The 14,969-nt window shown below is 48.6% G+C and overlaps 2 protein-coding genes across 2 annotated transcripts; one reads left to right on the top strand and one right to left on the bottom strand.

The window, feature by feature from the left end:
- Window positions 1-5,912: 5,912 nt before the first annotated feature.
- nuf2 (kinetochore-associated Ndc80 complex subunit NUF2) lies at window positions 5,913-7,461 on the bottom strand (the record flags this gene model as incomplete). The annotated part of the gene is made up of 4 exons (XM_033559508.2): window positions 5,913-6,026; window positions 6,080-6,994; window positions 7,063-7,323; window positions 7,378-7,461. The coding sequence occupies 4 exons, from the start codon at window positions 7,459-7,461 to the stop codon at window positions 5,913-5,915; spliced, it is 1,374 nt and encodes a 457-aa protein (XP_033415399.2).
- A 364-nt stretch (window positions 7,462-7,825) lies between these two features.
- On the top strand, window positions 7,826-8,940 carry ALT_6945 (translation initiation factor eIF2B subunit alpha; the record flags this gene model as incomplete). Its single annotated transcript, XM_033559509.2, has 2 exons — window positions 7,826-7,851; window positions 7,905-8,940. 2 exons carry the CDS (start codon window positions 7,826-7,828, stop codon window positions 8,938-8,940), a joined length of 1,062 nt encoding a protein of 353 aa, XP_033415400.2.
- Between the last annotated feature and the right edge of the window lie 6,029 nt (window positions 8,941-14,969).

Here is a 14,969-nt window from a genome sequence, read left to right as displayed (position 1 = left end):
TCTCCTTGTCAAAATTTACGACAGGATTACTTTTTTGTCAGAACGACAAAAGTCTTATATAAACAATTGAAAAGAAACCTGAGTGACAGTTGATTCTACATTTGGTATATGCCTCGTTTGAAACATCTTGTTACATCATATCAATGCCATCTATAAATGCTCTTTCGGGTGCCAGACTCCAAGCTTTACATCGGGAAGCACTGCATGCAAAAGGAAAACTAATACAGAAATAAAAAGGGTATCACAAAAAGTAATCAATCACAGGATTCTGGCCGTCCTTGTTCTGTTGCGCTTGTTGTTCTCCACGGTGGATATCGTTCTCCGGCGCGGCATCGAAGATGTTGAAGTATCTCTCCCCAGTGTCACTTACTTCAAGAACACTGGCGAGATTCCCGCACCGGTAGCAATAGTTGGGCGCACTCCACACCGTACTCAGACGGTCGTCATAGAGAACCTGATAGCCTTCCTGACAGAGCTGATGCGCTCGCAAAATATGCGACATGCTATTCACCTCGAGGAATTTCCGAACGACCTGCGCACCGAATGTGTAGCCGGCTCCTCTCGGTGATAGCGAGAACTCGTCGCGTTCGGTGTCGGGGTCGGACCAGACCAGGTCGGCCATGGGACCCTCGTGAGGGATCTCACGAAATCGATCAATAATCTTGATCTGGTCTATCGAGTGGATTGACGGGGAAAGGCCACCATGCACGCAGAAAATCTGATCGTTGATAACCACGCTCAGGGTGAGAAAGTCAAACATGTCGGTGAAGTAGTGCCACACGTTGGCATTGCCATATTTCCGCGCGCACTCTGTATAGAAGCCGTAGGACTGGGTGACGCCGCGCGATTCGTGATTACCGCGAATGAGATGAACGCGTTGGGGGTATCGTAGCTTCAGGCAAACGAGAAGGGAAATCGTCTCGACGCTGAACAGACCGCGATCCACATAGTCGCCTACACAACGGAACAATCAGCACTGCATCTCCTCGAGACTGACCAACCCGTTGAAACTAACCCAGAAACAAATAATTTGTATTGGGACAAAACCCCCCGATCTTAAAGATCTCAATCATGTCGAAGAACTGCCCATGGATATCTCCGACAACAGTAACCGGAGCTCTGATATGCACCACATTGCTCTCCTTCATCAGCAGCTCTTTAGCCTTGGCGCATATTGCTTCAATCACGGTATCCGCCAACAACTCTTTCCTATAGAGCCGCTCGATGCATTCGTCCAGGTCGATGCTAGCTGTCAAACGATAAGCTTCTTGCAGGAGGGTGAAAGCGAGGCGCACGAGGTCAACGTACCCGGTAACCCTGGCATTGCGGCTGAATTAGCTTTCGAGCGAGCCCCCCGAGGATGGCTCTCCGAGACAGAAGTGATACAGAAAAGAACGATAAGGAATGGACACGTGCCAAACTTTTCAGATAAGGTTCGAAATAATCACAACCAGCGAGAAAAGAGGAACAAATGAGAGAGAAGACACTATGAGTGCGGATTCGAAAAGGGGGTCGTCTGAAGTGTTCTTGCAACCGCTGGCATCATGGCCGACAGACCAAGAGAGCGTGTGCAGCACTGACTGGATCCGCGATGACGGGGAGTAGGGAGTTCAGTAGGTGATATGGAAGCACTCCTCCTTGGTTTCCATCGATAACTTGGCGTCAATCTAGTTAGCTCCTCGCTGAAGAGATCTAGGCACGTATAGCACCGTTACTAATCATCTATCATGCGCCGCTGCTCAAGGCCATCCACCATCAACGCACGGAGTCAATATCCATTCTGCCCCAGTATACCGCCTGCTTCGTCGTATTAAAGCTAAGGGCAGCCCTAAAATGGTATGTCCCAGGGAAGCTTAGTTCGCCACGTGAGATTCTTGTGCCTTGCTGCCTTGGCCTGACTCGGTGCAACCAACAACTGAGGATCCATGCTCACAGCGCACGTAGGGCACCATCTAAGTGGTATATTTTATTCTATCCGACCATCTGATTGATGCCAGAGTGCGGTATCGTGCCATATATACATCTAGATCATCATCGAAAATCTCCAAGAGGCTACTCCATAGCCAATGACATGCCAAATATGGGCAACACACTAGAAGCCGCGCAATCCAGGAGCCCCGGGCTCATCATGCGACAGAAGCTGTTGGGCTTCCTGCTGATCATCTGAAGCGCTTTCTTCGTCTTCCTCGTCTTCTTCGTCCTCCTCTTCCTCCTCTTCCTCTTCGTCGTCGTCATCCGTCTCTTCCTCTGTCTCTTCTTCCTCAGAGTCCGTCACTTCTTCTTCTGACTCTGTTTCCTCCTCATCCGTCTCAGACTCTTCCTCCAGCCACTGATCAAGCGTTTTAGTCTTTGCCGCGGAAGCACCTGCTCTCGCGTGACCGTTTTGTTGCCGTTTCACGGCTGCAACACTGCTCTCGTGTTCCATCAGAGCCCGGTCAAGCTTTTCACCTGCCGTCATAGCCGCTCTTTCGGTCAGGTCCGGCTTCATCTCTGATTCGCGGAGGCTGGGGTCCGGCTCTTGTCCCAGTTCAACCCAGTCGGGAAGATTGTGGTAGCCACTCAGTCCAAAAGGACCAGCGTCTGGCCCCACGATAAGCGTGGATGAGCCGAGAAGTAAATCCTTCCGCGTTTCCGATGGGCTTGGGGCATGTGGAACAGGCTTAGGTGCTAGCAGAATGAGGTTCGCGAGCTCGGTGGAAGAGGGATTGGCCAAGAGAGCTTTTAACATTCGAGCCCTGTCACGAAGGTCGTAGGAGGAGTCGTATCGAGCAAGGAGGAGAATATATCGCCACAAAAGAGTAATTTGGTCCTCTTTAGGTTCTTCTTTTCGCTGCTCTTCTTCATTGCCCTCGTTGACTTCTGGTTCCTGAGCGGCATCCTCCGCCCACTCATTATGTTCCTTGTTTGTTTTGGGTTCCGGTACCGACGGCTCCTCTGCATGCTGGTTTGGAGGATTTCGTAGCAGGTGGTGGAGGTATACCTTGGCACCTAACAGAACAATCTGCTGTTTCACAGGCTCTGGCTCATCGGCGAATTTTTGTACCAAAATTCGCAGAACATCTGGAGCAATATTCCTCTTGGAGTCTACCCCCGCGAATTCTCCAACCAGCCATACTATGGTTGCTCTGGCTTCTGGGCTACTGGACGAACCGAGATGCTTCACAAGCTGGATCACTGTTCGTTCATGAGAAGCCGGGTCTTGTTGAATCAGATGCCTAATCACGGTCAAAGACTCTGATACTAGAGTCTCATCAAGGCTCGTGATCTGACGAAGCAGAACGACCAAGCAATATTTCGCAGCGCTGGGGTCATTCTGCGCGCAACGCCCAAGGGCGCGAACACTCTCACGGACAAGGTCTTCATCCGCACCATTTGAGAAATGTTCCAGCTCGTTAATGATCACACCCTTGATATGCGAACCACAATGTGGGAAAAGAATTGTAAGGACTTCGAGCTTCAGGCGCCATATGTGAGGCGGATCCGAAGCATGCACGAAGAAGTGAGACACGTACTTGGTGAACAACTTTGGGTGTTTCAAGGAGACGACAACAATATTATAAAGTGCAATGTGTTGTATATCCTGGGGACTTCGAAGGAGAGCAACCAAAGGACCGACAGCAGCAGCAAGATACTCGGGTGGCGCAAGATATAGGAAGCAACGGACAACGCTGACGATAACCGCGGAATTGCGGTTGTGTAAAAGCAACCTGCAAGACCGGAATAGAAGCTCCAAATCGGGGTCTATTACGGGCAATTCGTATTCCTCGCCATCACCCTGGGTTTCACCACCTTGTTCATCGTCGTAGAATCCTCTGGAAACTGCGCTCTTCATCTTCTGAGTCTTCTGGGGAAAGCATTTTCGCCCGTAAAACGTCAAAAGACGCAAAGTCGCAAGCTGGCCCCATTCGTCCATATCCACAAGCTTCTTGACCAAGCTCCGATAATGCTTATGAATGAGATCAATCCGATCGGGACAAATCTCGAGAAATGCGGCCACAGCGGGCCCAGCAACAAAGTACTGAGTGTCGCCTAGTAGAGTAGACAAATAGCCGACCAGCTGGGGTAGCGTATTTGGATCAAGGCGATAACATTTTGGTATGGCCAATGCGGCAGCTTTACGGACATGAGGGCTCATGTCACCACAACCTCGTTTGATCGCAAGGGAGACAATCTGGCTGATGACGGGTACCCTGATCCCAGACATTGTACGTAAAGCCATCGCTCGCACTTGAGGGTTTTGATCCGTAAGTGATTTTTGGATCGTATTGATTGACAAAAGCGCAAGGTCTGGCTCGGTCTCCGCATGATGAACCAGGTATATGTATACCAGTTTCTTCACTTCGATATTCGTGTTTGCGACGTTCTTGACGACATATGAGAAGAAAGGAAGGGAAGGCTCGGACGAATACATCAACTAGTGGAGTCACGCAGAGAGGCACATAGTCAGTCCAAGTAACAGCTCGATTGGATTGACCAAGACGTACAGCGATCACCTTTCGCATGCCATCCAGGACCTCACGGTCATTGCGACTCTCCAGGAGCTTCTTAATTTGAGAAGCACTGTGGTTGCGCGACACCAAGCCTGTACTCGACCCCCTCGTTAGAGTGGCCGACTGAGCTGCCTCCATGGTTAATTCTCGAGCTGTTCCAGACCGTGATCAGTAATGGAGAGCGGAAGATAACGTCGGCGAGAATGTTACCTGTTTCCAGCATTGAGGAAATCCTGGAGATCGTCTCCATGTTGTAGATGTCAAAATCCGCAGGGCCCTCGCGGGCGCACGCGGAAGGATCAATTTAAGATTTCGATTCGTGAAGCTTGTGGATAGAAGGAGGGGGAAGGTTTCATGAAGATCAGCGGAAGAAGTGCGGGTGACTTGGCTATTAACACCTTAGGCCTGCGGATGATGCAAGCGAGAACGGTCACAGCTCTCCCCGCCATTCAACATTATCTCAATTCTGTCTCTATCACAAAGGCCGCACGAGGGAAACGAAGAGCTCTAATAGACATGCGTGGATAGGACTTGTTACTAGGGACTCTTGACAATGTTCGAGTCGTTACTTGGGACTACTTGATTACCTTGTGCGTCGCGATGAAGTCAAGCCGTCGCATATATTTCTGTGATCGAGCGACGGATTTCCTGCAACATCTTCTCAATAATGTTGCCGATACTATCGTGCTAGTCATATGCTCAACGAGAGAAACTTTTCTAGAACAACTCTACGATGATGTCTCGAGTCGTGTTCGAGACACAGCCGAGAAACACGCGCTACTTACAAAATCTCTTGGGATGCTCTCCAGATCAAGCAGGATCCAGCTTGCTTTCTGCCCGACTCTGGAGCATTTCCGGGCCTTTATCTCCGTGTTATCCTCTCCCGCTCGCTTAGAGGAGATATCGACTAGTGACCATGACAACAGTAAGCGGCCTCTGACGGCTGTGCTGAATCCTATATCACTGCATCTCCCAAGTTCGGAGTTTTCTGCTCAGGGATTATCGCGGACACTCGCAACCGCAGTGGAAGTGTGTAACAGAGAAGCCATGGACTTGGTTCTTTGTGAATGCAGAGGTGCCCCGGAATCTGTTGACATCGAGTGCGGTGAGGCTCTGTGGTATGTAGAAGTACCGTTGCTCAATGGCGCTACTCGAAGGGGGGAAGGAGAAGGTATCTGGAGTGGCCGAAGCGTGCCTGTGAGACGGATTGTACAGCGATGGTTCGACTTCGACGACAGCAATCGCACGATCACAGAGCCTCTGGATATCTAGACAACCGAAAATACAACAACCATATAAACGAGCTGAAAACAAACTCCAATAAGAACGTATGGACCTCGATGCCAAAGTATAAGCCTCAACCCACGGGGTATCCTAGAACCAAGCCTTAACTCCTATACCATAAACCCCAGACCTTGCGACTCAAAGACACTTCTCCATTTCGGTAATGTACAGCTTGATATGCGATTCCAGCTTCAAGTATTCCTCATGGGCACTTTGGATCTCGTTTTCAATATTCTCCTTAAGGTCGGCCATCTAGACGACCATTAGCATAAGAGAACCGCATGCTGCCAGGCACGGACTCTTACCTTCTTCTCGGTTTGCTCAATCCTAATTCGTCGTCTCTCCATATCACGCTGCTTCTCTGCTCGCTCTTCACGAAGCTTCTTCTGGACATCACGAAGCTCATCCATCCGGGATTGAGCTATCTCTGCCTTTTCTTGGGCATTCTTTCGCAGGGCTTCAATCCTCTCGTTCCACCGCGCGAGCTGCCGCTGCAGCAGTTTCTCGGTCTGCTCCACTTCTCTGACGTTGTTCCCCCTCTCGGAAATCGCTTCTTTGTTCCTTGACGCTCGCGATTCTTCCTCTTCCTCCTTTTGTAGTTCAACAGATATATCTTCGAGTAGCTTGATGCAAGCCTGAACGTCATTTCCAACGACGGTAAATGTGTCAGAAGAGGTCTGCAGTGCTCTTGCTCTTTTCTCCATGGCATCGATTTGACCCTTCTCTCGAAGCAGGTTCTCAGACAGCTCGGTCAAGGCAGACTGTAGCGATACCGGACTCTGCATCGCATAGGGTCGGAGCTTTTCGACTTCCTGTCTGGTGCGCACGCTCCTCTCTGTCTTCTCTTCCAATTGTGCCTGTCGTCGAACTTTATCTGCCTTTACCCGCTCAAGAGTCTCGGCAACCCTTTCCTGATTCCGTCGCAATTCCAAAAGCCGCGCTTTTAGCTCGTCGTTTCTTCTGGCCTTTTCCTTAACCTGAGCTTCGTTGGCTTTCAGGCTCCGGCGCATCTCTTCAAGACGTTGCTCCATCTCTTGATTCTCCGTAAACAGCGTATCGATGCGTGCCTTTGTCTTCTCTGTCTTATTAAAATGCTCATCGATGACTTGGGTCTGCGACTCCCGGAATCTGACGAAGTTAATGAGATAGGAAAATATTTTGACCAGTCGATCATGAGTAGGTTTGGTCAGATCAGTGAAAGTGAAGTCGTTGACACCACACTTTTGAATGATAAGAAAAATAAGTTAGTGTTCCTGTCTTTGCGGCCATACACTCGCATTCGACATACCTCCATCATCAGCCTGCGTAGACTGATGAAGAAACCCATGAGATTGCGCGTCTCTAATGGGACAATGTCGGGATAGTCGCCGCATATATCTTCTGCTGCGGCGCGCATTGCTGGCTCTACCGTCTCCTTGGTCGTATTCATCAGAAGCTCTGCGAACCACTCGAACACCATCTGGATCTGCTGAGGATTCGGCTTGATCAAGTCGGCAGCTGTGAACGGAATCCCGATATCGTTGATGCAACCTGCAATTTCCTTATCAGGCTACTAGCACAGTTAGCATCCTGTATGGCCGACGTAAAATTGGTTTATCCTCACCAGGCGCATCAACGCATCATTTTCATCCTCTTTCTTGCGACCGCGATTATGATGTTGCTGGGTGCCATGAAACTGTTGGCTCATTCGATGATTATATGCCATTCCGTCATAAAATCCCCTATAACTTCAGACGCTTGAGCAAGCAGACTTGAATTGACGAAACGGATGATGCTGCGAGTTGCTTGCTTGTCGGGCCTTAATGTTGTGATGACTGTTTACTGTAACGCACTCACATGGCAACCAGAAGCGGACTAGGGCCGGTTGTGAGGGGCATATTATGCAAACACAGCAAACACCCAATCCGCGTCTCTTTTGATGACTCTGCAGCTCAGAGGACTGTAGATTTCGTCTAAAGACGCTGCGCAAGTCGAATACAGCTCTGTCTGTGCCGGATCAGTTATATCGGCTGCCAGTAAAAGTAAGCGCTATGGCGACCAGCACATCAGCCATGTCAGATCCATCGAAACCGTTCGAGTAAGCATCTTGCACAAGAGTCGAGATATTCCAATAATTGACCTGGCCGGCAGCATTGTCGCGACATACAATGAACTATTACGCTCCGATCCAGACCTGACCATGCCCATCGCTGCTATTGAGGCTTTGGTCCTACTGCTCACTCACTCACCCTCGTCCACGATATCAGAGACTCTCGATCTGCTGGAAAAATCCACCGCGCACCTGAAGAAGTCGATCCCTAACCCTATCGGTCTTTCGGCCGGAACCGATCTATTTCAAAGATACCTGATTACGACTCTACAAAGGCCTGGACAGCTCGGACCGGCGGGAGACTTCAACGCCATCAGGGCGCATCTATTGTCCAACGGTCGGTTATTCATTCGGCGAGCAAAGGAAAGTCGAGACAAGATTGCTGCGTTCGGTAGAGGTTTTATTCGGGACGGATGTACGGTTCTCACAAACGGTGGATCGAGAGTCGTCGCTTCGTTGTTGCAGAAGGCAGCCGACGAGAAGGGCGGGCCCTCTGCTGTCCGTTTCCGAGTCATCTACGTCCTTTCGTCGGCCAATGGCGATGTCGAGAACCATCGTGCCGAGCCAGAGGGTATGGAGACAGTACGTACGCTCAGGGCGAAGGGTGTACCTGTGGCCACAATTTCTGAGTCGGCAGTGGCATACTCTCTTGGCAAAGCCGACATGGTGATTGTAGGTGCCGAAGGTGTGGTCGAGAACGGGGGGATTGTCTCGCGGATGGGAACATATCAGATTGGTCTTCTTGCAAAGGCAATGGGAAAACCCTTCTACGTGGTTGCCGAGAGCCACAAGTTTGTCCGATCTTACCCTCTTGGACAGTATGACCTTCCTATCGAGCAACATGTTATCAATTTCAAGACCGAGGAAGATATCGCAGACGAAGCCAAGCAACAGTCGACCGAATCACAAAAAACAACAGAAGTTGAGTCTCTGGAGGCGAGTCCGGGTTCGAAAGGCGGAGGCCGTTCTGATGTGGTCGACTTCACACCGCCGCATCTGATTTCCGCCTTGATCACGGATAGCGGCGTGTTAACGCCGAGCGCGGTCAGCGAAGAACTGATCAAGATATGGTTTTGATTTTGTTTCGTTCTATTACCCATCTTGGAAATGATGATCGTTAGAGGCGCGAGGCGTTCATGCGGCTGGGACGAAAAGTATTTGCAGCGTACAAATCTTCTCATAGAACTCGACTGATCCGCTAGAAAGACCACATGGAACTATTCTGCGCTGTTATTGGCATGTCCCCTGTACGTGTGGTCCGCTGTAATTTGGCCTGTACGTAATCTGAGTATATGACCCCCATGTTGCCTGCATAGATCAACCCGTGAAGGTCGACCGACTACGGCGTAATCCCTAGTAATCTATCAACCTGATACCATACCATAGGCTCAGGAACTTGTACGCCAATACAACGCAGCTGGCCCCATGCTTTGGGAGACCGGACTATGTGGATGGAATTTTTGCAAAGTTCTCGCGAGTTCCGAAACATGGGACCACATATCAGACATACTCCCTGTTAAGGAACAATCATAATCCATCGAGAAAGAACAGAGTAAGATCCCTACGGAACAATAGTCATCAAGGACATCAATTTCTTCCGTAAGCTCATATAGCCATCAAGTCGTATATACATATTCTCATCAACGAGTGTCGAGCGAGTTCGGAGTCACTAACAACATCCTCTCTCCACCACAGGTTCTCAACGGAGTGCTGTAGATGTGGATACTCCCCGACGCCATTCGGATCTTTCTTCGATCTCACTTTGAACGACCGGCAGTGGCATTGTGCCAAGGGTATATCGCCTTGCATTTGCTCGGTTGGATGGCGAAGACCAGTAAAGAGGCTGCTTTGAATAACCAGGGTTTGAACGAGCGTTGCCAGAATTGGCCGTCATGTACTCTTACTCATTATACCTCGTGCGATTCGGCCCGAATCAACCCGTAATGCGGTTGAGTTGCGTCGTCTGTACTTGAAGCGCTTGTAGCGAGGCAAAGGCATAGAGTAGAAGGTAGCCGAACGCTACGAATAGCCACAGGAAAGCCATGGATCAATGTAGTTTATGCAAAGTCAGACGGGAAATCAATGATAAGGCTTGTACATCGAGGTTAGGAGTCGGATCAGACATGGGTGGAACGGGGTTGTCTTCCCACTTATATGCGAGTCACGTACAGCTTTTCCCGATTCGATCTCGCTAGGAATCGAGACCCAAGGGAGCCAGTTGGTAGTACAGGCTGCGATCCGTTTTCTTCGGAACAAAAAGGAGATCCCTGCGGGATTTCGGAGTTGAATAACCAGGTGGGGTTATCGGTTCTTAGAGGTCTTGTGAGAGCAATAATGACGCCTGGGTAACTACTGTGGCTTACTACCTAGGCAGAGAAGGGTGTACATCCACTCGGGTTATAGTACCAACTGTCCACGGTACTTACAGAGTAGGTCGAATTTGGCCAACAGGAAAGATAAAGTTGGCTAGGGCTATTCAGGCAAGGCAGATGACAATTGAGAAAGAGGTATTTGGATCAAACGAACATGATGCAATGATCTGCCGCATAGTGGCGCATATGTGTGGTAGACATCTCAGCCTGAGCGAGTGTATCCTCACAGTCAAGCCTCCTCTGATATGCTCTATCTAGTCTCCAAGGGATGCCATGCTTGATCCCATTGAGCGGTGTAAGTAGAAGTCGACAAGAGTGATGCGGTGAAGTAAGAGTATAAGTTGATTGGAAGCAAACACCACCATGGATGGATACCATCGTCTGTTATTGACTGGTTTTTGAACCAGGTCACACTACTGATTGATTTTGCCTTCTCAACCCCATATCAGATCGGGCTCATGCAGTTAGTGCGGGGCTTTTGCCACCAAATCTGGCATTTGTGTCGTCAACTGCCCTAAGTATTGCCGTGAGTAACCATCCTGGCAGATTGTCGAAGCTCAAGGCTTTGCGTTGTTTAGAGAGCAGAGGTCTGAAGATCTCGGACCAATCTCAACGGTTTACTCAATCCTGAGTGCCTCCTGACACCCAAGCCTCGATGTGTCACTTGATTGTCAGAGCCAGCGATGATTTATCCTTCTGTAAGTAGAAACTGTGACAGAGGGTCTATATTGCCCCGCTTAGTGGAGCAAGCACGTGCCCATCAGAGGCCTTTGTCATGCTAGGGCGAAGCATTTTCGGTCTCTTATTGGTTGTGGTATGGATCTTGTCCCTCCATCACCCCCACACTCGCGAGTCGCGACTCGCAAGACTCCGATGTCCCGGCTCGACATTATGGGTTTGCTTCATCGTTGGAAGCTATGATCGAACCGTTCAGAACTTGGATTTGGATTGAAGGATCCTGTTCGCAACAGATTTTAGCTTACACTTGGAGTCTCGAGCACTCGATGATAGAATCATCCTCATCGACTCACTAGGGCACGCACTCGGTGTGGTAAATATCTGTAGCGAGAGTTTGAATGAAATCAGTTAACCTGAGTGTCCTACTGGTGCTTAGCTTTCTGAATATCGTCCGCGGACGCGTCATTTGCAGACGCTTGTCTTAACTGTTCGCATTATAAGGTATTGGCGAGTGACACCTCGTTCTGTTATCTCAAGAGAGCCAAAATAGTCCCAACAGAGCTCACGCAGCTACAGACAAGCTCCGTCAGTCTGCAAGATCTCAAGCCAACGTTTTCAAAAATACTGAAGTCCGACCGTTCACTCGGTGTACATCCTACGGAGCTACTGTCACCTACCCTTGACCGCACGTCCACTAAGTGCAGCCGAGCTTTCCTGACAAACCATGAGCGCCGAGTCATTGACAACCCCGTTCCGACTCCAACAACAAGTGGACTACTCAGAAACAGAACGAGAACGAGAGTCCTCTTCCAAGATTAATCCAACTGGCAGTCGAAAAAACCCCGAGGAACCCTGGTCGATTCGCAAACTTATCAGTCGCCACGTGAGCCGTCGGTATCGTGTTTTGGAACGTGAACCAAATCGACTTAGGAAACGGGCCACCCAGTAGCGCATGCATCGATACTACGAGGTCATAGTTGTCTACCTAGTGTTGCCATCTTGGTTGTATATCCTTGTCAATCGAAGCCCAAGTGGTTCTCGGTCATTGAAATCTTCTGAACGGCATTTGAAGTGCCACGTGTGGGGTTGTTGCTGGATTCTTAATTCTGTTTGAGATGCTTAGCGCAGCCGTTATCAGTCAATGTTGTCTCCTGCTGCCAGCGATGTATATGTACCTTATGTTTTGCTGCTAGAGTCATGGTTGTAAGCTTGTCCTGCCTGGGAGGCTCACTTATTTCAAATATTTCGGTACATGCGTCAAGCCGGCCTTGTCGCTGAAGTCAGATCTTTATTCAGATACTTTGATTTCTGGCTCAATCACCGACGGTATTCTAGCTGATGTCAGAAACCTACTGCTGTATGTATATAGACTCTAACAATGCATTCCTGTATCCTGTTGTCTGTTTCCAGACTGTCCAGCATCTCTTTTCACAACATAGACTCTCTTGCGTTCCCCGGCGCGGTGTGACTGGAAAGTTGCAGGACCGCTCGCACACCATTGGAGCACTTACCTTGGTAGGATTCTGCACCAAAACGTGGTCCCTTTCGGCTTTGACTCAACTTTCTCGAGGAATGCAGGTGGCCGGCGTTTTGGGCTGTAGGACGTTTCTCATTTACTGGTAGTCCACATAGGTAGCAAGTGTACTGTCCTTGATAGGCACTATCTGAGACCCAGTTCTTGGAAGACATTAGGTAGGAAATTGGTGCTCCTAGTTAATACCATAACTTTGATACCTTATATCTGCACGGTGGATGGGCTCAGCATGGAGTATGGTACCGTAACTGTCCTCACAGATGGCAGCCATACTGGACCACTTGGCAGTAGCGTGTAGATCCACAAACTCGCGAAATCAACTGAGAAGGAAAGGGATGCCCATCTGAGATCTGGTATTACCATTACCAATCATGAATTTTTGACTTGGCAAAGGACGAACGATAGGTAGACTTCTGTTACCCTAGAGTCTGGAGGCGCAGGACGATTGGAGAACGTGCGTTAATAACCAAGCTTTTCTGAGACTTCCATTCCTTTGAACAGCTGGCACTTCCGACAATGAGGATTCTACGGTCAGATCATGGCTGGATATCTGATTATAAGTCCTGTTGGTAGGTGGAGCGTATCTGAGGGACAAGACTCGGAAATTTTTGCGCAAGAGACAGTAATTGAAATTACTGTCTCTGTATGGTCCCTCGTGACTTCCAAGGAGTGAACACATATCTACAGAGTGCATCTCCACTCATTTCATTTGTTTAAAAACCGGGTGCTAGAAGGTGTCTAGACCCGGCGATACACATGCGCTCTGGCCAGCTTCTGAGACATTGCAATCAGTGAGTGAAAGTTCAAGGCTGTGTTCAAATGGCTTGTGGTACCTTTTCGAGGCACTCTGCCAAGAGCATATACTACACGTTAATATGATTTGTTAGAGACACTCGATCTTAATTTTGGCGGATTGTGTGTGACTTTGTGCCTGGAGTATCGAGCCTCCGGAGCATGGTATTATTTTCTGTATGTGCCTATAATGACACTGAACCAGGGCTGTAAGGGCCCGCCTTGAGCAAGTCCCATTGGGGTACTCCGTATTACGGAATATTAATTTTGAATCTGTCATAAAGTGGAGCTTCTGTCTCCAAGACGGAAGTACACCAGCGCAATTCGAAGACGTGAAGCGAGGTTGAGGTAAACAATGAGTCCTAGTCAAGCCTTTGTAGATTCTCTGCAGCCTGTACTGACCATGGCAATGTACCTTACTTCTCAGCAAGCCCTGCTATTGATTTATGATTATTAGTTTACTTCATTGCGACTTTGATTTATGAGACTGCTCAACTCAATTTCTGCTCCATACTCCGTAGACTGGACTATCTTAAGCCACAAAGTCAAACGTCAATTTCGTGGCTGAAAATTCCCCACTGGCCTGATTCAACACCTATTGTAATTCGCTGCCATGCCATATCTAAACAATAATGTTTACTCCGGCCAAACAACCTTGAGACATCAACAATCCAATAGCCTCCTTGCAGGTGATCTATGGAGAAAGAAGTTACGCAAATAACTTCCGGCCATTGTTGGACTCGCCTGTTATGACTTATGACTGACCTGGATAGTTGCTTCCATCCATCCAATAATTTAGAATCCAAAGACCGTCACTTAGACTATGAAATCACCTCTTAGGTTATGCTCATATCTTTCTATTTCACACTGTTTCCTGTTATAGCCCATACCTGAATGTAACTGAAAGTATCACACTGATGAATGCCTACATAGTATGTACTCAGAGTATGTGCTTGAAGCTGGCGTCACTAGCCCTTCATTAGTTGCGAAGCGCAACACAGAATCTCATTCAACCTACTAAGAAAAAGCAATATTTCCCGGAAGACTTGCTTGAGTCACAGACTTGTCGGTATGGGAAATTGATATATTAAGAATCACTGCTCACCATGGGCCTTTGTACAAGTGTGATTACATTTGCATCTTCGCAGACCACGGCAATGTTGTCGATCGTCATCCATTCCATATACGTGAACCATGCCCATGTCGAGTACCTATCTTACTCTGTCTAAGTGCTTTGCCTTACTTGTTGCGATGACATGGATGATAGAACGCAGTAATACCTCTCTAGGTTTAGCCAGAGAGAGTAGCTGACTATGACATCACTCTTCATCAACAGGCAGGATTGTAACACGAGTCGATCCACACCGAGGCCGAGATCAGCGATTTCGATGCTACTTCGTATTTTCCAAAGGTCATATTGCTGTTTTCGAGTCCATCGTAGGCACAAAGCCTCACGGGGCGTCTCTTGCGTTAAGTTGCTTACCTTGATGGAGGATATTACTCCTTGACTTTTAATAATATTAACAACAAAACCTCGAGAAATTACAAGTGCCTTACACTTTATCCTTGATTCTTACGGCCCTAAACAATAAGGAAAAAATCATCATGTACCATTCTCTGGAGGCTGTTTCTAAGAATAACCTAGAAATGAACCTTCAATGTGGAGTCGGTACAACGCATACAGATTACAAAGTAATAAAACAGCCTGCTCAGGAGGTTCTCCAACTAAG

The sequence above is a fragment of the Aspergillus lentulus genome, assembly GCF_001445615.1.
Source record: "Aspergillus lentulus DNA, contig: Alt12, strain: IFM 54703, whole genome shotgun sequence".
Lineage (NCBI taxonomy): Eukaryota > Fungi > Ascomycota > Eurotiomycetes > Eurotiales > Aspergillaceae > Aspergillus > Aspergillus lentulus.
The sequence above is the reverse complement of the archived record's forward strand: the minus strand, read 5'-3'. Positions and strand labels throughout refer to the sequence as shown.